General features: G+C 41.5%; 1 protein-coding gene across 2 annotated transcripts in view; it reads left to right on the forward strand.

Moving 5' to 3' along the window:
- The first annotated feature begins 6,710 nt into the window (after nt 1-6,710).
- Nucleotides 6,711-27,410, forward strand: part of ankrd50 (ankyrin repeat domain 50) — a 41,684-nt gene continuing 20,984 nt past the window's right edge. For both annotated transcript variants that reach the window (XM_020654769.3, XM_029281369.2), the window contains exons 1-3: nt 6,711-6,959; nt 8,307-9,462; nt 24,443-24,675. In XM_020654769.3, coding sequence (XP_020510425.1) covers nt 8,951-9,462; nt 24,443-24,675 — 745 coding nt within the window. In that variant the 5' untranslated portion in view covers nt 6,711-6,959; nt 8,307-8,950. The remainder of the gene's footprint in view (nt 6,960-8,306; nt 9,463-24,442; nt 24,676-27,410) is intronic.

Below are 27,410 nucleotides of genomic sequence, written 5' to 3' on the forward strand. Positions count from 1 at the left end.
GGGGGCACCTCCATGCGCTCTGCATGCTAACACAACACATCCAGCAGAACTGCAACCTCTAGGAAAGTTCACCCAATGATGCTCGATAATGGGAGTCCTTGAAGCGATATTTACTGCTTTAAAAAGCTCTGCGGGGAATCAAGCTGGATTTGTCACAGAATTAAGAGCTGGGATTGAGTTAATACAGAGAGAGGGTTTTGTTGTTTTCCTAATCAGCAGGCTTCCTACTGTTGTAAAAGTGTTTTTCTCACCCTGTTATTTTCCTGATGCAGTGCTGTTTTGCTCTACAATAACAAAGAAAATCACTGTAATTTCTCTGCAGTATTCCTATAAGGGCCTCTAATATGTTTTTCGGAGCTCAGTAATGAGTGTTTATTTCGACTTTATCAGCTTATTACTGTTGGGTTATTCAGACACACGTTATCATTTGGATCACAGTTTTCTCTATAAACTTTTTCAAATGTTGCACAGAACTTTTAAACAGGACAATAGGAGAATCATTTCACACTTGTTTTGTTTTAGTAACAACATGCAACAGCTTTCTGTACTCATTACGCTCATGTGGTGCGTATCGCGGCCAGATTAATATCCGGGAGCAGGGGGGGGGGGAGTTTAATATTTAGGATTTTACACAAGAAGAGCAAACATCCATCCATCCCATCCATCAGCTATACTGCTTTTCGCGGTCTGGGTTTTTGCGAGGGCTGGAGCCGATCCCAGCTGCCATTGGAAGAGATGTAGGGTTACACCCTGGACTGTTCACCAGTCAATCACAGGGCTGACATATAGAGATGGACAACCAGCCACACTCACACCTACGGGCGATTCAGAGTCAGCAAGACCCAACATGCATGTCTTGTCCTGTGGGAGGAAGCCGGAGAACCCGGAGAGAACCCACACATGCACGGGACAGTGTTAATCTTGATGAAAATATTCGTTGATGTAGGTCTTTTTAAATTAGTCAACTATGACGATGACGAGACGAAAACTCCGCTGTTTGACGATTTGATAAATAATATTACTTCATAATCTGATTGACAAAAGTGTGATGAAACCAAAACTACATTAGAAGTGAGGATTATCACGTACCCCCTCAGCTGTTCTAAAATCATTGTAAACCATAGCAGACTTCACAAAGGTGTGTGTGGTGAATGCAACAATGTGCAGCCTGGAGTCTGCAGGTCTGTGAAGCCCCGCCCCCTGGAGCCTCTCTCCTGCAGGTCTGTGAAGCCCCGCCCCCTGGAGATTCTGATAATCAAAATAAAAGCTCGCGTCTGATTTTGTTGACTTAAATACCTTCTATTGTCGTCAACTAAAAATGATGTGCAATTTTAGTCAGTGACTAATTGACTAAATTAAATCAATAACGAATGACTAATATCTGACTCAATATAAAGGACATTTTCATCAGGGGACTATGACTATGACTAAATTAGAAAATGGTGTGAAGATTAACACTGGCTATGACTATGACTATGACTAAATTAAAAAATGGTGTGAAGATTAACACTGGCACGGGGAGAACATGCAAATAAATGCAAATGGGAGTGTGAATGTTAGTCTGTCTCTATCCGTCAGGTGATGGCCTAGCGATCAGATGTACCCCACCTCCCGCCCAATGACAGCTGGAATCGGCTCCAGTACCTCTTATTGGGATAAGATGATGGATGGATGGACTGATTGTCTTAGTTAAAAATAAGTAGGTCAGTTATGCACGTAAAGGTAATAATAATAACAATTTTATTTAAAGGGCCTTTCAAAACTCTCAAGGTCACCTTACAGAGCAGAGATAAAAACAACAAAGTAACAACACAACGATAAAATTAACATTAAAAAACAGAAATGTACAGGATGTAAAGGAGTTATGAGACCGGGTGGAGAATGATCAGACTGAATATGCCGGTTTAAAAAGATGTGTTTTGAGATGAGATTTGAAAATGGAGAGAGGTAAGTACACACCGACCCTCGAGAGTCGGTGGTAGAACAACACATGAACAATAACGAGCAGTTTGCACAAACAGCCCATACAACTGTATTTTTAGAAAGATAACCTTTTGAAAAAGTTTTGACAGTTAGATTTTTTCATTTCATGCTATACCGACACTGTCATTCTACAAGAGTCCTCCTCTTCTTTCCTTTCTGCAAAGCCCCTACATGACATGCCAGTTGTGTAAGCCACAGTCATACTTCTCACTGAGTCAATCTACAGTCATTCTGCTCCATCAAACAACATCATCACACCTCTCAGTCAGACACTTTGGCTCACTCTCTAAATGTGGCTGCAGTGGAAGGTTTTGACTACCTCTCATGTTTTTGTAGAATTTTTCTGGTACAACCCCGATTGCCCTGGAAATACATTTCACAGATATGTTTGGGAAGTTTGTCTGTAATATGTTTAGACTTGTTTCTATTTCTTTTACTGCTCTTACCTTCTTATTGCTGTTATCTTTTTATTTGCTTTTAGCTCTTTTAGTTTCTTACATCTTTTTAAATCTTTGGTCCTCTTGGTCTCAGCTTGTGTTGTTGGGTTCTTGTGTTTCCTGGGTTCTTATGATGGTTCTTGTGATGGTCGGGTTATATATGTCTGTTGGGTATCGTGCACTTTGGGTTCTTTTCTGTTGAATTGTATTTAATTATTTTTAGTATTTTGCATTTGTTATGTTCTTGCTGTTGTTTATGTTCTTCTGTGTTTGGTTTAGTTTGTTCTTGTTTTTGCTGTTTGTCAAAGCACTTTGTAAACCTGTGTTTTTAAAAGTTGCTATACAAATAAAGTTATTATTATTATTATTATTATTAAAGACTCAGCTTGGTTTTGAGTGACTTTGGTTGCGTCACAGTGAGATGGTTAAGTGGAGACCATGTCACCAGATTGTATCAAGAATCCTGTGGATTGTTTTAGCTTTAACAGAAAAACGACAACCCAACTACTTTGGTTCATCTGAAGGGAAGATTATGCTTTTCAGTTAAACCACCACCTGACGCCTAGCCACCCCATTGGACTGTGTCATCCCAACAACCGCCACCGTCCTCATTCATGCACGGCCTGCTCTGCGGCAAGAAAGTGTGAACAACGGGAACGCGAGGAGAAATCCTTCCTGCAGATTATAGGAGCAGGGCATAATTTCTAGAAGCAGGGTTGGCATATACTACTTTAATCTTTTTGAGTCTTTGTCCAGTGTGTGTCACCATCTGTTTCTATATTAATTTGTGTATATCTGAACTTATTAACCTGAACTAAACCTCAGCCATAAGTCCAACCCATAACCTTATGACCCCTAACAATTACTTACCGTTAACCTCAATTGAACCCTAACCCCAAACACAGAGGGCAGCACTAAAGACAAAAGAGACTCCAGCTCAGACTGTAAATATCTCCACCAGAGCACAGACAGCATCAGCCTTTGTCAGTTATTACAACCTGCAGCTGCAGCTTCGCCTCAAAGAAGACGTCCCTGAAGTGATTCTTCAGACGGCGATAAATAAGTTGTAAGATCAGCAGCTTCGAGTAAGATCAAAACACATCAACCTGCAAGCCCCCCATGTGCAATCACTGCTGGAAGGAGAGGGGAAAAGAAGGGAGTCATGTTTCTGCTACAGCTCACTCACTCGCACTATTTTGTTGCTTAAACGGGTTATGCAACAGAGTTTGACAATTTCACAGGATTTCACTTCTAAATCACACAACTCAGTTTTGTTTGATTGTTTGATTCAACACAACTGAGAGAAGGATATAACATGGATTAATTTATAAGACAACAAATGCCATTGATTATTTATTTTATTTTTATTTCCCAAAATAAATAAAAAAAGATCTACATCTTTGGACTGGAGAATGCAGAGATCAAACACCGACTATAAGACTTTATTATCAGGCTGAAAACTGCATCTTCTCCCCTTGTCCTCCCTTTCCTCTCGTCCTCCCTCTCCTCGCTTCCTCCCTCTCCTCGCTTCCTACCTCTACTCTTTTCCTCCAATCTCTTTAAATGATTGTCAGAAGTAAATCTTAATACCCGGACAAACACCGGCCTTGTACTCACTAACATTGACACACATCCGGTGCATCAGCTGTAATGTTTGTAACACATCACAGATAACAGTTGGACCACAGCAGAAACAACCCTGCATGTTTCTTTTATATCTAATTAATGATTCATTCCTTGCAGTCCAGCAGCTCTATAAAGATACGGCTCCAACGTGAATGACATAAGTCATTAGAAAATGATGTGGTCAGCCCTGTGACTGAACAGAAATGATAACTTTCCATAAAGCAATCCTGTTGAGTACACGATCGCTCAGCTGTCTGACGCCGCCTTATCAATCTGCAGCTCTGTCTGATCCCATTCATCAGCAAACTTGGGGGCAGTTTTTTGAAATACGCAGGATACCCTTAAAATGAAGCGTCTTGTGCAGAATGCAAAAAAAAAGAAAAAAAAAGAAAAACGAGTCGACGAGATGAAACTATTGCAACTCATGGCATCACCGAAACACATTTTCCAGAGTTACCATCAAAGCAACATGGCAAGCATTTGATTCAAGAGTTTTTATGAATTGAAATGGATGAGAAAGCGTGAAATAAAATGTCATCATTTGCATCCACTTCTTTAATGCTGGCAGACACAAATTGTGTGTATTTGTGGGCGATGTATTTTAGAATATGCCTCTGTGTGTGTGTGTGTGTGTGTGTGTGTGTGTGTGTGTGTGTGTGTGTGTGTGTGTGTGTGCAGATTTGAGCCATTAGCAACGTACAGAGTCAATTATCAGGGGTTGGATTTTGATCATGCTCATATGTAAAGTTTACACATTTCCAACATTATTTAAAGTCACTAGCAGTTGTTTTGATGCTGCTTTCAATGACTTTTTAATCAATATGTTTGTTGAGACTGTGCAGGGACAAGGGCAGAGAGAAACAAACATTACTGACGTAGTTATTCATTATATTCTACATTTCAGTCAACTCAAAAAATACTCCAGAGAGCCCCAGGAACAAATACGCTAACGCTATAATTGAAATGTTCACTGTCACATACGTGTGAGTCTGTGCCGTCAGATCGTTGGGAGCACTATTTTTCTGGAAGTGTCTTTCAAGCTTTGAGGTTGTTCAAGGTCCTCTTTGCAAATAGATGTTATTTTGTTATAAAAAAAACAAAACATGAAGTATGCTGTTCCTATGTTCAACAGAAAACCGAAAAGGGCAAACAGGCACAAAGATATCCCTGAGCAAGACTGAAATAAGGATTTTTCAAAAAGCACCAGCTGCAGGAAAAATAAACATTTGAAGCTTAACATCAAATCTGTTCCTTTTTAAATCGAAGCAGGTTTATTTTTTTTGTGTTTTCAGTGCACAATAATTTCTCTACTACACTATTTGACAGGCATCACTTTGGAAAAACTATTCTTACATTTTAGGTTTGAATATCTTCTTACAAACTTTGGGCAGTCGGTAAACCTTTTCAATCTAACCACTGTGTATACTTCCCAAGGCCCAGAGAACAACTGCTTTCAAATAATATTTAAAGACAGACCGCAACCACTGTTGTTGTTTTCGTAATTGTCTTGGGTCTTTTATTCTTTTCTGAACGGGAAAACAGACTACAAATTGTCAAGGAGTCCAAAATAGTTTGAACAATATACTCCCCTGTCATGCAACATTTGACTTCTATTTTTATCATGCAGCTACTCTTTGTAAGGGGCCAATATTTCAGAGTTAGATAATTCATTTAGTTTCTTAGATATTTAAACAGCCATGGTTGAAAAAAGAGTAGAAATGGCATAAAAAGTTTTCAATGGGGGTGCTCATTAAAAAATAATCACACATTTAATAAAAGTGCGGCTATTGAAAAATATAGGCTACATCCTACATTTATTCTTTATATTTTAATGTATAGTTATGATTTTATATTTTATTGAATTTTGTATTACATTTCTTGTTAGGCTATAGGCTATAATGAATTTGTTTTAAATATTTATAGGTGCTTTTTTAATGCTAAAAAGAATATGGCATGAAAAATTAGGATTGTTAGAAAATCAGGTCCAAGAAAGACAAGGTATGTTAAATACAAAAAAATGTTAAACGCAGTCTTAAAACTAATTTATTTAGTCTGGCTTTTATATAGTGCTTTATATCAATTCAAATATTAACATTATTGTATTGTCTTTTTTATCCTACTACAATTTCAAATATTTGTATCCTATGTATTAATTTTAATATCTTGTTGCTTTTATGTGTCGTATTTTATTTTTTCACTTTACTACATGTTATTTTTCAATTCTTATTGGTGTGCATTAGTCTCTCAATGATTTTATAAACTACTTTTTTTGTCAAAAACTTTTCTGCACTTTGAACTGAGATTTAATTTGTCTGAAAGGTGCTATATAAATAAAGTTTGATTGATTGATTGAAGGTACAAAATTTGCCTTGAAACCCGAAGTAGCCAACAGGCTGAAGTACAAAAGAACTACAAAAATAAAAACGATTTTGAAAATAGAGCCTGCTATGTCGGCATTTAAAAAAAATATAAATACATTGAAATAAACGTAACAATTGCCAAATATTAGACCGCCTCGTTTAATTTCAATAATGGCTGACAAATGGGGCATTAAAACTACATGTCCTATAAGGCCTTGCGTGGCTCGTTAATGTGTGTGTGCTCTGCATGCAGTGGTGAGAAATGTAGAGTGTGTTTGGAGGCGGAGAGTCAGTCGGGCTGGCTCACTGTGGAGCTGTGTCGGGCAGCAGGAGGAGCCGACACCGACGGAAAAGAGAGATTCAAAGAAAAGACATGAACGTCGCTCAGACGCACAAACACGGACTTCAGTGAAGCGGAGGAAACGAACGACTGGTTTATGTGGAGGTTTTTTTTTTTTTTTTTAACGCGGACAGAAAGGGTGTTGACTACGGACAGCAGCAATCAACCCCCCTCAAAAAAAAAAAACACAAACAAGAGGAATCAAAAAAAGAGGTGAGGGGGGAGAGGGGGAACCGTTCGGGGATGTGAGACATTTGAAACTGTAGAAACGCTCCAATTGGCTAAATTGAAGTTTCAGGACAGTTTCGTGTTGCCTTGCAATAACGCGAAACGGCTTCATTTATGTAGGTTTAGTTTTCCTTCCTCAATGCATGCAACTGTTAGCTGGTCTGGACCGGGGTCTTAAAGCAACCCCCCCCCCCTCCACCCCCCAGTAGGTGTAAAATTGTACGTGAAATGGGTGAGGTTTGTCTGGCTGTGCCACATACAAAAGACTTGTGCTGCCTTTTCAGTCACTGGAGTCAATCGGTGTCGCTTTTGCTCTGATAGATTATTAGTCTTCTTCCGCCTCAGAACACACAAACCATTGATAGACTTCACATGTTTGTGTGTTTTAAAAAAGCATTGTGTTGGAGGAAGCCTTAGAAAAAAACAGAAAGGTGGAAATGTATCTCTGCTCGTGTTGTTATTTGGCAGCGTTACAAAGTAGCCAGCAAGACTCGGTGTGAGAGTGTGTGTGTGTGTTTCTGTCTGTGTGTGTGTGTGTGTGTGTGTTTCAGTGTGTGTGTGTTCTTGGCTGGAGAGGCTGGGTAATATTGCCATTTGCTCCATTATAGAGAAGCACTCGTATTAAGCAGTGATGAAGGGCAAAATAAAAGCTGCATTTGGCCAAAAAACCCCCAAAACAATTACTACAAGCGAGAGCACCATTTTATGCAGTTTCCTCCCTTTTTTTTTTTTTTTTTTTTTTTTAAAGATCAGTCATAATTATCATCATCATTCCTAATTGCAGGCTTTTCTCAACTCGTGTAAGATATCTGTCACCCTGCAAAAGCTGAAGCTGTTCTCCCCCATTTGTAGGGTTACCACTTCCACCCCATGTTAAAGGACCCCCCCCCCCCCCCCCCCTGTACATGTAGGAAAAGGAAAAGAGAGAGGTGCTCCCATTTGGACTTTCCCACCCCCACAGTTCAGGACGGATGTGGACTGTTTTGGGATTTAAAGCCACATAGGAAGGAAGAGGAAGGGGGGGGGGGGGAATCAGTGGATGGACTAGAGAAACTGGACGAACCCCTGCCAAGAATTTAGTTGCAGGGCAAGCAGGCGGTGATGTGGAGGATAAAAGCACAGAAAAAATCAACATGCACACCTTTGTTACACTGCAGGAATAGTCTGCAGGTTGGAAAATATCCACAACAGTATCTTGCATTATAACGAGTATAGTTGCAAACTGTTGCAGGTCCTGGACTGTAGCTTGTTAGCCTTGCAGTAGCATGAAGTTGAGTTTTTAAATGTGTCCTAATCCAGCCCTTGTTTCTGTCTTTTTTTTTTTTTTTCCAGGTCCAGAGCCAGAGAGTTTTTGCATGTTATTGGAGAAACTGACTCTGGTAACTGGCATGCCTCCTCCTCCTCCTCCTCCTCGTCTGCGTTAATGTAATGGAAACGCGCTTCGGTCACCCCCGGTAGCATTTTGAAATGCCTCAGCGGAAATATATCAGCAGCTCCCATGGCTAATTGCATCGAGCGGCGGTGGCTCTGGAGTTTGCCAGCGGACGCACTCAAGAGCCGGGTGCCCCTGCCATGCCCAGCGCCATGCTAAGGCAACACACTCCTCATCATAACAAGGAGCACTCAGTTCAACCAGTGGGGAAGCGGTGGAAGAAGTTGGTGGAAAATCTAAGTCTCGATTTTTGATTTCCCTTTTTTTTTTTTTTTTTTTTTTGACCTAGATATTCTGAAACGCACCGACGAGCTCAGCTGCTTTTTCCTGCCATCTGCTTCTCTTCTCTGCTCTCACTCAAGTTGCATTCTTCTTCTTCCAAACGTCAACACAGGAGGGCGGAAAGAGAGAGACTGCGACCTGCTTTCTGAGACGGGGGAAAAAAATGGATGTTCGGATTTATGTTTTGTTGGAGTTGAAAATATGAGGGTGGGGATGAAGGGACCCCTATGAAGAGGAGGAGCAGCAGCACTATATTTAAAAAATGGCACAAACCAGTTTGCTGCAGGGGAAGCGCTTCTACTGCCGGGAGTGGGTCTTTCACAAGATCCAGCACTGCCTCCAGGAGAAAACCAGCAACCTCAGCGGAGTGACCAGCACTCCCAGTAAGCAGGCGCCCGGCGGGGGGGCTGCGTCGAACCCGGGCACCTTGACGGGGACGGGGTCCTCAAAGTCGGGCGGCGGCGGCTCTTGGGGGGTGTTGTTGGTGGGCGGTCCGGGGAGCGGGAAAACGGCGCTGTGCACGGAGCTGCTGTGGCCCACGTCGGCGCAGGGGACGCAGCGGGGTCTGCAGCAGCAGGGCCTGGCGTACCACTTCTGCCGGGCGGACGACTCGGACACGCTGTGCGCCGGCGGGTTCGTCCGAGGCCTGGTGGCTCAGATCTGCCGCGGCGGGCTGCTGGCCGGGTACGAGGAGAAGGTGCTCTGCGACCCGGCCGTGCAGAGCGCTCTGCAGCCGGGGGAGTGCGAGAGGAACCCCACGGAGGCGTTCAAGAGGTACAGATGAACACACACACACACACACACACACACACACACACACACACACACACACACACACACACACACACACACACACACACACACGCCCCTCTGGACCCTCTGTCCTGCTCTTACTCTCAACTGCATGAAGTGAGGAATCAATGAGGTTATTAATGATGAGAAGTGAATTAAAGGAAAGTGTAATTACTTCACTTTTTCCAGTAAAATGCTGAAGCTGTTTTTTTTAAATTGCAGATTTGCTGCTTTTCTCAGATTCACATCACTATTAATGAAGTTGAAGTTGCAACAAAGAATTGATCTGGGGAATTTGTCAGCACATAGTTTGATAATGATAATTGATTTTTCAATTGATTAATTTTAGTTTTAAGGCTCTTAAAGTCTTTATATGTCATTTTTCTCACTTAAATGTAGAAATCAAGTATATCCTCTGAAAATAACTCTGTGAGTCATGACTGTCTACAATGGGTGTAACACCCGAGTCCCACTGTCTGTGATGTTTTCAGAGTTTTCAGAGTCCTATCTTCAGTTTGTTTACATCGCCGGGACGGCCGGCTGACTCCTCCCCTCGTGTATAAAAGTTGTTTAATTGAGGGACTAGAGAAAAGAAGAATAACATACTGTACTCACTGCTTAACTGTGTTTCTAGATCACGCTCATTTCAGGTAAATTTACATGCAGTGTGAAGATACCAGCATAATAAAGATCGCTAGCATTAGCATGCTAACACAACAATGCAGCGCGAGTTGTTATAAAGCCTTTAAAATCAGGAATTGGTCATTTTTGTCATTTTGTACATGAGCCTTTTCAGAGGTTTTGATCAGTGGGTTTCATAAAATAAGCAAATTGGAAGACATCTGGGAAATTGTTGTTGGTATGTTTGTTTATTTATTTTTTGGTATGTTTTTTTTTTTAACCATTTGTTAGACTCGCAAATGATGCACTACACACCTACTATCAACTAATATCTTTTGCATTTTGGACCTGTTGTCGATCCAAACTAGCATCTTGCATATTCTGCTCTGACAACACACCTTCTCAACCCTGCATGGAGTTAAACATCCATTATCATTTTGTTGGAAAGGAAAAGAAAAAAAGCACATTTCTTTATTTGCATATTTGTCATGTGTCCCCTGAATCCAAAACATGAACGTTTGTCTGCGTCCAGTCCTCTGCGGCAGGCCCAGGTAAACGCCTGAAATCCAGGAATTTGCTTAGCCACACATTGTAAAAAAATGCAAAACCCAGCCCCTCCCCCGCCCATTCTCTTCCCTCTCCACCTCCTGACCCTGATGCACCCCTCCCCCTCCCCTTTTTTTTTTGACTGCTCACACTCACCGCATAGCTCCGCCTCAGCAGCCTCTCCACTTTATTTGATGTCATGGGGTTTGTTGGTTCCCCCCCCCGGTGTGGCATGCCGGGGTGGGACTGTCCCTGCTTGGCTTGTGATTCAAGAAAAGGTCAGATATTTTTAAGTTGCAGCCGAGCTCAGGTGGCCGGAGACGAGAGGGAGAGAGGGAAGGAGCCTTGAACTGCGATTGACTGACTCACTGACTGACTGACCCCGAGTGAGTGCGCTGCAGAAAAAGATGAAGTGCACACACCTGAAACTGAAGTACAGTAGGCTTGTCGGGGGTTCCAGCGCCGTGCCCGGGCATGTAACGCGATCAAGATGGACTGTTATTGTAGGCTGGGGCTTTTAAAGAGAGCTGCTCTGCGTGTATGTGGGTAACTTGCACGACTTGTCTACACGGTATAGGTCAGGGCAGTGTGTGCAACACAAGCTTGAATACAGTGCTGAACACACACACACACACACACACACACACACACACACACACACACACACACACACACACACACACACACACACACACACACACACACACACACACACACACACACACACACACACACACACACACAAACGTCTGGCCATCTGGTGATGCTTGTTGCACCATCTCGACTTCACACACTCAGGGTGGAAGGAGAAGTAGGTCAAACGTTCAGCAAGGTAAATCATTTTTTTAAACGCTCACCAGAGTCAACAGCTCAACCCCATGCCATTCTGTTTTTTTTTAACACGCTCGCTCCAAAGAAGGAAGTGAGCTCTCCTGTTGTCATCTGCTCGTAATCATGCCGATGACTCTGACTTCAGTTTGACCCTCTCAGATAAAATGCAGGTTATATTGTAGGGACAGAAGCAGAGGCTGAACCCAGCGTGGGACGGACTCCTCCCTTCAGCTCTGTGTCAGGCTGTGGATGTTCCTTATCCCCCCCCCGTAGACATTCACATTTTCTCAGCCTCGCTTCATGGAGCAAATATTCCGCAGCACATGAAGCCTTTTAGGCCACTAAATCTACGGACAACAAAAGAAGGGCGTATCATCGATGGCTGTTTTTGTTTGTGAGCCAAATAAGCACTCGGGTGAATTTCCTTATCACCATCTCAGGTGTAAAAGCATTCTCTGTTGTACACAAATAATCTGAGCGGCTCCACTGCTGTTCAAGATGCTATCTGGCTCCGGGAAGACGAGATTGTTGACTATATCGGGAAGCGACATAAAAACAAACAAAAAAAATCAAGAGAGAGCGAGAAATGGAGGGTGGAAAACGTCCAACAATATCAAGTTTACATCAGGTATAGAACTCACTGTGCGGTGCATGCTTTGTTTTGAATGAACAAAAGCTGGCTTCAATCAATACATGTTGTACAAGTTTCATTAAGGGTCTTGTTAAACCCAAACCTGCCTCCCCTCTCTCACTGCTGTTTTAAACGTTACTCAGTGAGTGAATGCAAGAGGCCCCGTTAAATTCTTTGGCCTGGTCAAAGACAAACAAGTCTGTTTGTTGATAGTAATCATCAGTCCTGTGTTAGCACATTGAAACTGGTCCAGACGAGGCTTTAACGTCCACTCTGTGCTATGACATCATGGCTGCTCCCACCGCCACCCCCTCAGTCCGCAGCCAAACAGATGTGATGTTGAATATTATTACAGGGGTGCAAACTTAAATAGGTCATTTGTGTGATTTAGATCTGCAATAAAACATTTTGGAGGGGGGTTAAATCTGTGACGCGAGCTGTCATGCTTCTTGCTGATATCGACGAGCAGTTGTGTTTTTCTTATTGTTTGCACTGCTTCTTTAGTCGGTCTGAATGCAAAAATTGTCTGTAAATTAACATTTTAAAGCTGATATTTAAAAAAAAAATAATAATAATCTTCTCCGGGGGAGCTTGGCCCCGGGCCCCCCTAGGGGGTTTGGATCCATGTCACCTTTTTCATCCCTGATGCGTTTGCACCCCTGTATTAAAGCGGAGTTTTGTAATTCTCTCTCAACTAAATTGCTTCTAATTTTCTTTGTTGTTTCCTCTTTGATTGTGTCTACTTTTTTTCTAGAGGTCTATAATGATGGTTTAAAGTTTTTGTCTGATACCTCCCTACTGGTTTTTTTTTTTATGATGCAAGGCGGGGATTGATTTATACGTCATGTCCACGCTGTGTTCCCGTGCTTGTGCTCGGCATATGAGCAACTGTAGCACATCTCTTCCAAAAGTACCAGGGCTGAGGAAGTGTAGGACTGGAGCACTCACACTATTCAAACTCACTGGAGTTTAGTGATGAAGCGTACTTAGGCTTGGTACGGATTGCCTAGTGAGAGTTCACCATTAGAGAGAGTTGTATCTTTGATATCAACTTTTAATATAATTATTGTTATGTTGGGCTTCTGACCAGCAGGTCCTGAGGAAAGCTAAGGCCATACTTGTGATCCCATCACTTCACAGTGAGTTTGACCTTTGACCCTCAGGTCGTTGTTTTAGAGCTCCTGTGAGGAAGACTCCAGGTCTCATTTTTACCAAGTGCAATTAATATGTTAAACAACAATTAGCTATTTGTTGCTCTTTTTTGCACTTGAATTGCACCTTTGCACACCTCCCCTTTGCACTTTAATAACTTGAATTTCCATGCTGGTACGGACTCTTGACTGATTTTATTGCGCTGTTTTTATTTGGTTTGATATTTTGCTGTGTCCTTGTGTTTCTTGTTTTCTGTGTGCTCCTGTTGCAACGCAAATTTCCCCTTGTGGGACAATCAAAAATCTGAATCTGAATCTGAATGTTGCTGTAGACCAACAAGAATGCATTTGAACTGTCTGTGTCACTGAAGTAATGTGATCCATTAGCAGGGCATCTGTCTGCCAGCTAAGGTCACACAAGCCTCAGTTCTCTCCAGATAAAAGACAGTCTCACCTTTCACTTTGCTTTTCTTTCTGCTCCATGTCAGCCAGTACAAGCTGACATCCTGTGCAGACGATACACTTGATACCTGTGGTACATCGTCTGCTCGTCTGGGACAAATCCAGTGTCACCAAGTATTATCTGAAGGCTGTGAGTCTTGAAACTCGAGTTCATCACCAAGGATTTTTTTAATTTGTATTTCCAGGAGCACATTCCTCGGCCTCACCCGTCTCTGTCCCTCAGCTTTATCAAATGCCACTGCCATGTTTAGACTGGATTGAATGAATTAGTCCGTTTTAAACAACCAGTCAGGCTTCTGCAATCCAACATGCCTCACTTTCTCCTTCCTGGAAAGCTGACTTCAAAAAAAAGGTGGAGTTAACCCAGATATGTGGGTCAAACTAAAGGCAGCAGGTTTTTTTCTTCTTCTTCTGCTCATGGGACAAAGCGGCCCTTTGGTTTAGTTTAGCATTGACCTTATGTGGATCTGTTGTCGGGGCTCTTGGCCACCAAGCTCAAGTCAGACTTGACTTGCAGCTGGACACATTTTCTTTTTCTCTGTAAAGGGCACAGACTTCAGAAATGATGAATGAGCGGGTTTTTAAATTTGCGAACAAGACACGAAGTTTCTGGGCAGAGTTTCTTTTCCCTCAGATTGTCTGTGGTAGAAATTGAAGCTCCAGTTTTTTTTTTGCACAAGACCAATTAAAAAAAACCCATTGAATTCTCTCTGGCTTAGTCGAGCATTTCTTTTTAAAACGTTGCCTGTTTTATTTGAAGTAACTGTGGATAATTGAGGATAACAGTGTGATTTATAGTCACTTGGTCGACAATAAACTTTGATATTGTTTGACTGTGACATACCAGGCCTAAAGCAAAGTTTAAAGTACATCTCAACAGGTGGATTCCAGTAATTGGTTCTTAGAAATGAAGGTTGGAGGTCAGAGATATAAGAAGATGGTTGTAATGGTTACAAAAATAAAGAAACCCTTGAAAATGTGAATTTATTAGAAAACAGTATTGTTGCCTGTCTTTGTCTGACTTTGAGACAGAGTTGAGTTCATACATTTTTATGAAGTTGCTCTGGGAGTGTTGTGGTTTTTTTTTTGTGTGTTGACTTTTCGACTGTTGCACATCGAGCCCCCCCCCCCCCTGTTTATTGGGGTTAAGGGATGCTAAATGAAAGCTGTCCATGGTGCCTTTCATGTGGTGCAGGGTTGTGGAAAACTCGCTGCAGATTAAGGCCACGTTTCAGAAAGTTAAAAAAGAGAAAAGGCTCCCAGTGTGACGCATCAACCCCAGTCGAGCAGATGAGGAGAAACAGCAGCACTGGTGCGGCGGCAATGATGATTCAGCATTTTTGAGGGCTGCCTCTTGTCTCCACACCACCGGGGGATAGTGTGTGTGTGTGTGTGTGTTTGTGTGTGTTTAACTGTGGGTTTGTGTGTCAGTGGATGTGCCTACATGCCTGTGTGGGCACACATAACTCATTCATGTTGTTGTCCCACACAATAAATGAATCTCATACATGATGGTGCTCAGGCTTGTTTTAATAGCAGGTCATAAAGACGGAGCCCATGCAGGTTTAGACTCATTTATAAAGGCAAAGCAGTCACTTGTAATAACTTGATTTTAAGTAATTTTGGAATAATCTTTTACTAAAATATGAAGAGGTTGAGATAAACCAAGTCAACCATTTGAAGCTGCATGACGTGAATAAACATTGGAACAACTTGAAGAGACTGTAGGACGGATTATTCTAAGGGCGCAGTCACGCTAGGCAATCCTTACCGTGCATCAATCAATCAATCAATTTTTATTTGTATAGCGTCAACTCATAACAAGTGTTATCTCGAGACACTTTACAAAAGAGCAGGTAAAAGACCTTACTCTTTGTTATGTTATAAAAAGCAGGTAAAAGACCTTACTCTTTGTTATATTACAAAGACTCGATCTATCCATCATGAGCACTTTAGCAAAGCAGCAAAAGTTACAGTGGTAAGAAAAAAAAGCATCAGCATGCTTCTTTTAAACTGTAGTTTCACTGATGAACGATCTGATGGAAATCACTTCCTGTAAGTTAAAAACATTTCCACTTTGGAAAACAGCTCTCTCTACAGCGGTAGTAGGAGGTCTTGGTCTCCAAATTCTTTTTCACATTAATCTAAAATTCATACTTGAATAGTTTGTTTTATTTGGATCCCCATTAGCTTCAGCATAGCGAGAAGCTGTTCTTCCTGGGGTCCGCAGTTTATATTGTGACAATACATTTTACAAATTCATATTATATATTATTCTTTTCACACTACACAAACATTCCACAACATTTCTTCAATAACTAAAAATAATAGACGATTCAAATAAATGAACAAAAAACCCCAAAAGAAACAGACCACCACAAAGTCTGATTTACAGCATCTAAGACATAACATGGTTACACAAGAAAAAGGCCCAGTAGTCCTATCAGTGCTGACTAAAGTTTCTCTGTAGATAATGTTCTTTAAGACTTCTTTTAATTAATTAGTTAGAACCATTATCACTTTGTGCAGCAGAAAGCTTTCATCCTTTGCCTCACCTATACAGGGAAGTATGTCATTACATATGATGTAGTTATCAAAAAAAAGAAGCAAAATTCAAACTTGACACCGACTGGAAACAGTTAATATTTGATATCATCACGCGATGAATTACGAAGGTTAACTTGTTGTTCATTCATTGCAGAATTAGCAACAATGACATGTGAATTGAAGGCGTTATGTGTGCCGACTGGAGCACACAGTCAGAGCTGTGTGGGTGCGGGTGGATCACATTTGATTGACGGTGGTTTGGCTAACTTATGCAAACAACCTCCGCAGCTGTCATCACATTGTGATTTGAAAACTGCCTTAACTCTGATTGGACGACATACATGTGTGACATCACCTCCCCCCCCCCCCCACGTGAGTCAGCCCTCTTCAAACCAGTGAGAGAACCAAGGACGAGAGACAGAAAACTCTGAGGGGGCTGATTGAGGAAATATGTTTGGAGGAGTTAAAAATGAAAGATCCTTCTCTGATTTGCTCGACAGGTTTTTTTTCCTCAACACCAGGACGTTCATGTTCTTGGTGTCAGGCTGCTCACACTCCATTAGTTGAGGTGAAGTAGTTTGTTTTCTGGTCTGCACTGGACAGTTTTACCTCTCTGTCTTAACTCGTGTGTGTTCTTCTTGTGTTGGATTTTTTTTTTTTTTTTTTTTTTGCCCATGTGGACAGACTGTTGTGTTTTCATGTGAGAGGAGAGCAGAGAGTGTCAGCGGGGAGGGGAGGGGAGGGAGGGGGTTGAAAGGGATGAAATTTCAGATTCCTCTCTGACAGTATTGGATGGCTGGCCAGGAATGCACACCTCGTCTGGGGTTGGGAAGAAGCTCAGGTATTTGGAATAGTTATCTCAGGAGGGGAGGGGATGTTGTGTGCTGGCCAAGAAAAGAAGTGTGCAGTATGTTTACACTCAATGTCAAATCATCATCAGGCTGCATCAGAGCGGGGAAAGACGTGAAGAGAGTCTTTGCATTTTAAAAAGAAAACTATAAAAACTCCAGATGAGACGCCAGCTGTGTAACGACCACAGCCTGCTATGATGTAATGATGTAAGGGTGGGAGAGGGCTAGATCCCAGGAGGGGTTGATCGTCACCCGAACAGTGTGAGCACTGTGTGTGACCAGTCCCATGACCGTGGTGCATCATAAGACTTCACATAAAAAGATCATCAGACGTCTTTGTGAGGACCCTGGAGGAGGAGGAGGAGGAGGAGGAGGAGGAGGTCTCTCCAGGACTTACTTACTTTCTCAGACAGCGGGGCGGCGGCGGCGGCGGGGGGGGGCATTTGTCTGCCGGCGATCCAGCACAGAATCGATAGTGCAAAGTCATTACGCTGAGATCAGATTCTTGCATTGTCCAGCACGTTTTCAAAGAGCCACTTTTTGAAATACTTGGAGCATCTGAGGCTGAGTTTGTGGAGATGAAAGGTGATCAGAGTTTTTTTTTTTTTTTGTGCTGATTTATAAGGCCGTTGACAGCTTGTGGAAAACACCTGCTTTTGACAGCACTTGGCTGAGGTGCGACCTGAAGTGGAACATGCTCGAGAGTTTCTTTTTTCTCATTTCTTTTTGGCCGGCCTCATCTTCTTGCTTTGGGTTTTTAATGTTTCCCTTTGACAAACTGCTGAATGAGAACTTGATGAATACATAAAAAAAAAAAAAAGCCTGAGATGAGCAAAGTGCTTTTTAAATCCAGTAATCACTTTTTAAGATTCAAGAAACACAGCTAAGTATCAGTAAGAAGCTCAAAAGTCCTCTGTGTTAGCTGACTTATATCTATGTTTGTTGAATCTCTGTTAAAGGGTTCAGTCTATAAAAATGACTTTCAGGATCTACTAGGGCGATATGGACCAAAACTCATATCTTGATATTGATTAGCTCGATATATATCAATATGTATTTTATTAACAGTGAAAACACATTAAAAACCTGTTTATAAATTTAAAAAGTAATATTATAAAATAAAAATGTTCCTTAAATACAATAAAAGAGAGAGAGAGGAGGAGCAGGGTGAAGAGGGACAGACAGTCAGTCATCATCAGTGAGATGAGAAAAAGGTGACCTGGCACCTCTGTAACGTTATTTTAATGCAACTTAAACTATATCCATATTAACAATATTGTTTTACCCTATACCTTGTTTGAAAATATATCAATATATCTTAAAAACTCGACATATTGACCAGCCCTAGGATCTACATCTTGAATGTTTGTTATGTTGATTTCCTCAAATGAAACAGTCTGCAGACATGCTCTGAGCGTAATGTTTCTGCAGCACACTGACGATAAAGATGCAGATTACTTTTGCATGTCCACTTTTTGTAGTTTAGCATCTTAGCTCTCTATCAGTTAAAACAAAGTCCAGGGATCATCAGTAGTTGGTAGGATTAACCGGCTGGTACCATCAATGTCTCCAAAACATTCACAGCAATCCTTCAAGTTACCGTTGCTGTTTGAGACAGTTTGGACCGAAGTGTTGGAAAGACTTGCCGGCAGTCCAAGAGACTTATGTCACCGACGAGGTCCGAAAAACAGACGATCAAATTTGATAACGTGATCAAATTTTCCATTTACTACAGCGGACCCTGTAGCCCAGGGATGGGAATCTTTGGTCACAGCAAGGGCCACATTCATTTAATTCTCCCTGCCAGAGGACCAAATTGTAGTATACAAAAACAATTCAAATCAATTATCTCTTAAATTTAACTCAACATATGCCAGTGATCAAATATTATTATGGACATATTTCTGGTTTTCATGATTTTATGGCAGATTTTGTCATCTTTTCTTCAGGTTTCTAATTAATTGATGTGTAAAAATTGACCTGATGGCCATGTTGAGGGGTTGATGGGGGCCGCATCGACGTTGCAGCAAAGTTATTGAGATATAATCTGTTGGTAGGCTGACATCACGTTAGGGGAGATATTTAGACTTTTTGATGTTGTTTGAAGCTCTTTTGCATCTAGACAGGAAACAGTTGTTCAAGCTTTGGAAGGATTTTCCACTCAGTCGTTTTGAAACAAACGAATATAATAGCCAATTTTTGTATGATTGAAATATCCTTAATTTACTGCTGCATGGTTGACATCCTCAGCGGGTTATTCATCTAATGAAAGGCTCTCAGCACAAATTAATGCAAATGTGTCTGTCCGCAGCTTTCCTAACAGCAGCTCTGCATCCACGCCTTGATTTGTTAAAAGCTATAAAAAAAAACAAGCTTTTTTCAATGGATACAGAAACTGTAACAAAGCTTTCCATTTGGAGTTTATGTTCAATCAGAGAAAAACTGGAGTGAGATGATGACAGATTAAGTGTGTTGGGGGGGGGGGGGAGGGAAGCATATGGCTGATGTAACAAAAAGCTGTCTGAGCCTGAACATTTAGCTCCCACTTCGACTAACTTATTGTCCTCATCAGTGTGATTGCTTTGAACAAGATGATTGCAGTAACTTTATGCATAATGTAGGAGTCGAAAGAAGAAAGTGCGAGGGGAAGCATCTGCAGGACCGGTTGTCTCTTTCACTCGGGGTGAGCTGGTAAGCATGAGTCAGCGGGTTGTCGTTCAGCATCGTGGCACTGAGCTCTCCTGACTTTGCAAAAGACGCTGAGCAGGCTTCTTCCAAATTGACTGGGTGCTAAATGAAGAGATGAAGAGTTTCTAATGAAAAAGGCCTCCCTGATGTTCTCCTGGTCTTGGTCTTGATCTGTCTTAAAGGCTTTATATGCGATTTATTTGATCCAGTAGATGTCGCCCTTGAGCGCCAGCATGAAACCAAAACAACTCGCGCTGCATTGTTGTGTTAGCATGCTAATGCTAGCGATCTTTATTATGCTGGTATCTTCACACTGCATGTAAATTTACCTGAAATGAGCGTGATCTAGAAACACAGTTAAGCAGTGAGTACAGTATGTTATTCTTCTTTTCTCTAGTCCCTCAATTAAACAACTTTTATACTCGAGGGGAGGAGTCAGCCGGCCGTCCTGGCGATGTAAACAAACTGAAGATAGGACTCTGAAAACTCTGAAAGCATCACAGACAGTGGGACAGTCATGACTCACAGAGTTATTTTCAGAGGATATACTTGATTTCTATTACATTTAAGTGTGAAATATCTCATGTAAAGCCTTTAAGCTGAGGGCTCAGTCAGCGCACCAGTTGGCCTTTCTTCCATTAGTAGAGCAGAATCAAGGCTGGACGGGGATGCCATTTTTCACCCCGTTTTTTTTCTTGATGCGTATAGCCGTGTCCTGGTCAGTGTTTACGAGTGGGAGTGTGGTCTTGTGTTTGGGGTATGAGGCATGGATTTCAGGCTCCGCGCCGGCTCTATAAAGTGAGCTGTGTGAATCTGTAAGGAGCTGGCTCGCTGCCCGGTGGTGCCCCGTCGGCCCCGACATCTTCACTAAACGTCACACTGAAAACTTAGCACTATAACTGTGGGAGTGGAGGCTGCTGCCGCCCTGAACACACAACACAACAGATGGTGAGTGCATTAGATGCTCTTCACCCCCCCCATATTCCCCTTTTTTCACGTCTTAAATAGCAATTGGCATCAACTCGGGCATCTGCTGAGAGCTTGAGCGAGAAACAAAATAGTTGCACGACATGTCGCTGAGTTGCTTTAATTTCTTTTGGCCCAGGTAAGCTTCAGGTTAGTTAATCAGCTTTTCCCCGACCCTGTGTTCTCTCGAGCTCCGGCATCCCAGTGGACTTTTCTTTGTCTGCCGTCCTTGTCTTTTTGACTCTTTGACAGCCTGAAAAGTAGCAGGATTGTGAGAGAAGAATGACTCTTTTGTTTGTGCCACTTGCTGTCACTGTGGATTTGATTGTCTCAGTAGGCAACACAGGCCTAGGACACAGCCATTCACACGCACTCACACAGTCACCCCCCCCCCGTGGATGGACATTCCTTTTGGCAAGGCTCCCAGATGGCGCTGCAGGTTCTCTGTGTGCTGCAGCCCTTCTGATGGAGTGATTAACTGTGTTCCTGAAAAGGCTGAGAGCGACATCATGACGGAGCATAAACGTTGGGACAACATTTTCACTGCTTTCCTTTCCTCGCAGAGCCATAAGAACTTTTCTTCTTGTGAATTGACCGTTCAACTTAATGTGAAATTCATTCAAATCTTTCTGTGTAAAAAGTGTGTGAGTAATAAAACAACAAAGACAGTTGTCAGGATTGCCTTAAGAGCCAGAACTATTTCAGCCATAATATGTATATAAAAAAAAAACAATCAGGAAGTAGAAAACATAATAATCTGATTTATTAATTGAATTTACGTCTGGTTATTTTTCTACTTTCTTTGCAGAGCCGTTGTAGACAATGTGTTTCAATATGGTGATAAAGGGTTATTATTTGCAGTGATCCCTTTTTTAGATGACTTTAACTTAACCCATCGCTTATGTTGAAGTCTTTATATGTGATTTTTCACACTTAAATATAATATAAATCAAGTATATCCTCTGAAAATAACTCTGTGAGTCATGACTGTCTACAATGGGTGTAACACCCGAGTCCCACTGTCTGTGATGTTTTCAGAGTTTTCTGAGTCCTATCTTCAGTTTGTTTACATCGCCAGGGCGGCCGGCTGACTCCTCCCCTCGAGTATAAAAGTTGTTTAATTGAGGGACTAGAGAAAAGAAGAATAACATATTGTACTCACTGCTTAACTGTGTTTCTAGATCACGCTCATTTCAGGTAAATTTACATGCAGTGTGAAGATACGAGCATAATAAAGATCGCTAGCATTAGCATGCTAACACAACAATGCAGCGCGAGTTGTTTTGGTTTCATGCTGGTGCTCAAGGGCGACATCTGCTGGATCAAAAAAAAAATTGTATATAAAGCCTTAAAAGACTCCAGAAGCCCTGATAGTGAGCCCTACACCAGACATGGTTAGAAGGCTTTAAAGGGTAAAAAAAAAGTGTGAGAAGAAACAATTTGCAGGCCAGAAAACTGGAACTCATTGGCATCAAATGTTATCAGATTGTGTGACATGCCTTCACTTTGGGAAATAGAGTCAAACAGGATAACTGTAACCAAGGGGAAGTCATTGTAAAAAAACAAAACAAAAAAAAACCCTCTCGTGAATGTCCTTGTACTTTGGACTGACACCACACAGACCTTCACAAACAGCCATTTTGGCTCCCATGTGCTTAAGGATAATGAACTTGTGCTGAAATGGTAAATGCTTGAAAGGGAATAGCTTTGCAGCCACAGGCTTAGTGACAGGCTGTCGAGATTCCAGTGGAAGCCTCATTAAAGCAGTGTTTCAGTGTTTTTACGACAAAGCTTACTACCAATGTCACTTCCATTAGCGAAGAGTGAAGCGGAAGAGTCTCATCATCCGGAAGGTGACCGATTTTATCTGCACATTTTGTGTCACGTGAAGAAGCTTGAAACGCCCTGAAGGTGCGTTTTACTCCTTAGTCAAGTTTCCATGTCAATTAAATGAATCGTTCAACCCTTTGTGAATTGTTTAATTAACCTACGCACAGATTAAAATGTCACTGATGTGCTCAGATCTTTTATCATGGGTAGTTGAGCTGGAAGTAATTGAATGAGTCTTGGGAGATGACTTTTTCCCAAACAGACCTCTCACGCCTGTTGGTGGCACTCGCAGAGGAACGAAGGTCCTGACTGCACAAACAGAACTCTGCAGGACGGAGCGTGTGTTTGTTAGTCATCTCGCTTCACTGAGGGCTCGTGTGGGAAGTAACACACACACGTACTGAAGCATGTCGATTGCATGTCCCTCTGAAAGTTTGGAGTCTATAAAAGGATAATGTAGCATTTAATCCACTCTCTGCTGAGTATTGATGTGATGCTTCATGCAGAATGTTATACATCATGTTTTGTTATATCGCAGTGTGCCACGGGGCTGCTTTTAATTAGGGTTCATATTCAGGCATCAGTATTTGAGTTGCAGGGAGTGTTTCTGTGGTCTGACTTGCATGTTTAGATTTCATGATACATATTTTTTTTATCTCAGAATCAGATTTATTGGCCATGTATGCTTACACACACAAGGAATTTAACTTCAGTGAACTGTGCTCTCTTATGTACAGGTACAACATTAAATATCAACAATAAACATAATAAGAAAAAGACTAATATTTACATGACTAAATATGAAACAGTGCAGTGGTGAATAGTGCAAAAGATGCTGAAGTAACGTGATAAGTAAAATGCAGTTATGTGACAGATGGGTCAATTACAGTATTTACATAAATAAGTGTGCGTATATTGATCATTTAAATTAAATAATATATATATATATATATATATACACACACATGTATATTCACAGTGACGGTTGGTTTAGAGAATCTCAATGTTGAACTTTTAGCTCGAGAGCAAAAAGGCTCGCTGAATTATACAAAACTATCTATCAGAGCTTTCACACTTTCAGAAAACTCCTGAAAAACTCCTGATATTTCCAGGAGGAGCTGTATATGTGAACGCAAACAGACACATTTTTTGTTCGGATTTCACCCCGAGTTTCTCCTGCCAGACCCCTCGTATTTCTTCTGTCAGAGTGAGCTGCTGTGAGAACACAGCAGGATATTCTCTGGAGAATTCACCTCGAGCACATAATTAAGCAGCTACATTGGTTTTCATGTTGGTCAGTGTGTTGTTCTCCACTCTTTTTTGATGTTGTCATTCCGTTGAACTACACGTACTGTTGATATAAAGGCAAATATTCTCATTATAGCGTCGTAAAGCGGACTCTGTTGCTTCGTCCGCTACTTCCGGCATGCTTTTTGTAAGTCATGTCTTACCTTAGGAGACCCCCTCCCGTCTGACAGGGATAGTCTCCAGCTGTGAGGAGCATAATGTGAACAGTCAGGTCAGGAGAATCTCCTCGAGCAGTCCTCCTGAAATGATCTAAATTATTTTTTAGACCAAAAATTGTTTTTCCTCAAATGGTTAATTTCAAATTTGGTTTAGAAATTAGACTCCATTAAATTAAGTTTACTACTTACAAATAAAGTTAAACTCTCATATCCACATGGAGGTTATCTCAACCAGTGCAACATATTGAACCTCCAGAGAAGTTCTGGGTCTCCAAAATGTTTCCATAACACAAATCTTCTCACTCATCACATCAGTCAGAAAGATGAGACTTTGGTAACTTTTGTGTCCTTTCCTTCTCTGTGTGTCCTCAGATGTGTCCTCCTGCCTCTCCTGAGCGTTAAGCCTCCTCAGCAGTCTCTCTTCCTGCTGGTGGACTCCATCGATGAAGGCTGTCAGCTGGGGGAGGGCGAGCAGAGGTCCTCTCCCGGCTCCCCCAGGACCATCGCTGAGCTCCTGGCCAGTCACCACGAGTTCCTGCCTCCCTGGCTGCTTCTGATCTGCTCGGCACGGCGACAGAACAAGGCCATCACCAAACTCTTCACAGGTAATCTGTCCAGCTTTGGCTCACACTGTCGCTCCCGTTCTTCTCTCAGTTAACCCAATTTCTCCAAATGATTTAAAGAGTCACTCGTGTTTTTTTATTTTTTATGATTCTCCTTTTTTATTTAGGAAAAGCATTCTTCACACATAATCACACATAATTACACATAAAAGCAAAATAATTGCAAGACTCCTCCCTCAACCTTTCAAACATTGGAGCACTTTCTTTGCAGAAAGAGGGGGGGTACGATGCTCACAGTATATTTAACAATTTAGCTCTTCCAAAGATTTTTTTCATATTCAAGTAACATGACATTAATTCAATTTAAATTATTTACAAAAGAACAAGGGAAGCTTTCATCTTGGAGGGGTAGAGAAAGAAAATGAAATACAGAGCAGGTTAACGGATGACAGAAAATGACAAAAATGAGGAAATAACACCCATGTACTCCAATAAGTCATGTTTGGTTTTTTAAACCTTGTTCCTATGTTGACACATCGTGGATCTTCAAATATCAAGTTGCATACATACATACATTTTGGAGGCAGTCGACTGGAGCAAATCTCAATTATTGTTTAACCTCTAAATCATGAAGACCCTAAACTCTGTCAAAGACAAGAAATGGGTTTGAAAATACCAGAATTCACCTTTAAAGTGTCATGAGTGGCATTTCTTTAAAATCAATACATCAACGTCCAAATTACTGTGATACCTTCATGGCAGTTGAGCTGAACTGATTTGGAGGGACAGTTTGATTGATGAGACAATATGTGCACTTGTCAGTACTGCTCCATGCTTGTTTCCTCTCAAAGGCAAAAAATCTTGGTTAAGACGATACATTTCACCTGATAATGCGGTTACAAACAAAGCCTGCAGCTGTTTTCTTTTGTGCCACGGCTGCTCCAACAGTACAGATGCAGAACGCTGCCTTAACATCACAACACGCCTGAAGGGATTAGGGTCAGCGTGGCAGGACCCCTTGGAAGGGTTGCAGCTCTCCCCTGATGTCCTGTGACACTGTTCCACACCAGCTGCTATTATCTCCATGTCAGGCCGGCAGCCTACTCGCTGGTGATGAGCTGGCATAACATTAATCAAGAACCTGTCTGTGTGGGAGGAAGTCTCCTCCGCAGACTGCTGTGTGTGTACCCTCTCTACCTTTTCCAAAACCACTAAACGTGGGAGCTTCTCCAGCCCTCGGCTCACCTCTTAAAAACATTACGCAATACTCTTAGCAGTCTAAGCAATCCTTTGTGAGATGCATCAATGTGCTACTCGTTTTGCTCTCTTTCACTGCATGAATTACACTATTAAAATTCAGGAAGGTAATCTGTCACTTTGCACATTTTCTTTCATATTTTATGCACACAATGAAGAAAGGGAGGACTTGGCAGAGATGTACTAGCAGGTTTTAAGTCTTTGTTTTCTTCCATGGTTGCATTTTTCACATCGTGTGTCATCCTGTAGAAATGATGTAAATATTTGGAACGTTAAGGCAGCAGCTTTGTTTCCTACATTTTGCAGCAAAGCGGTAAACGTTTGATACAGACACTATTGTTTCTTCATTTATCTCTGTCAGAAGTCGACACCTGTAAGATGATGTGGAGGTATAAAGTAGAGGAACTAGGTATTGAAATAGAGTAATCTAATAGGACACATTGAGAGAAAACTTTCAGCTACTCAGCACCAACCTGTTTGACATTATTTTGCTCAATGTAGTCTCTGGCATTGGTTCATAAGGGCACTACGATGCTCTTGCATGGTCTGCTAAGAGTCAGATGTAAGACGTGTCAGCATGTTGCAGACCAGCTGGATTTCACTGAGTGCAAAATGAATACAATACCGGTAATATACCTGCACAGAGTGATGAGAAGTCCACTTGCATGAAATCAAATGCTTGAGCAATTTAATCCAAATACAGTGAACAAGAAGCTTTGTGGATTCCTCAGTATGTCAAGCCAATTCTAATTAAAGTCAGTCATTTTCCCAAAATGCTAAATATCCAAAAATTCTCCTGTGTCAGCAAGAAAAGTTTTCCGCGTTTCTTTGTAGTTTATGATTTATTTATTTTTATTCTGACTTATATTAGTTTCACTACTTCATGACAATACAACCAACAAATAGAATGGCTGGCTTATTAATGTAGAATCATCAGTATTAACCCGAGAGCATCTACAGCTCCAAAGAAAATCCCAGTTGGTCCGTCTATTGGCAGCAAGTAGAAGGTGCTACCTTAAAGTCTTTATGTGATTTTTCACTCTTAAATGTAATATAAATCAAGTATATCCTCTGAAAATAACTCTGTGAGTCATGACTGTCTACAATGGGTGTAACACCCGAGTCCCACTGTCTGTGATGTTTTCAGAGTTTTCAGAGTCCTATCTTCAGTTTGTTTACATCGCCCGGACGGCCGGCTGACTCCTCCCCTCGTGTATAAAAGTTGTTTAATTGATGGACTAGAGAAAAGAAGAATAACATACTGTACTCACTGCTTAACTGTGTTTCTAGATCACGCTCATTTCAGGTAAATTTACATGCAGTGTGAAGATACCAGCATAATAAAGATCGCTAGCATTAGCATGCTAACACTACAATGCAGCGCAAGTTGTTTTGGTTTCATGCTGGTGCTCAAGGGCGACATCTGCTGGATCAAAAAATCACATATAAAGCCTTCAATACCACAGTGTTTGGCATACTGATTAAACAACACATAAATTACCTAAAGCATTTTAACACCT

The sequence above is a fragment of the Labrus bergylta genome, chromosome 9 (genome assembly GCF_963930695.1).
Source record: "Labrus bergylta chromosome 9, fLabBer1.1, whole genome shotgun sequence".
NCBI lineage: Eukaryota > Metazoa > Chordata > Actinopteri > Labriformes > Labridae > Labrus > Labrus bergylta.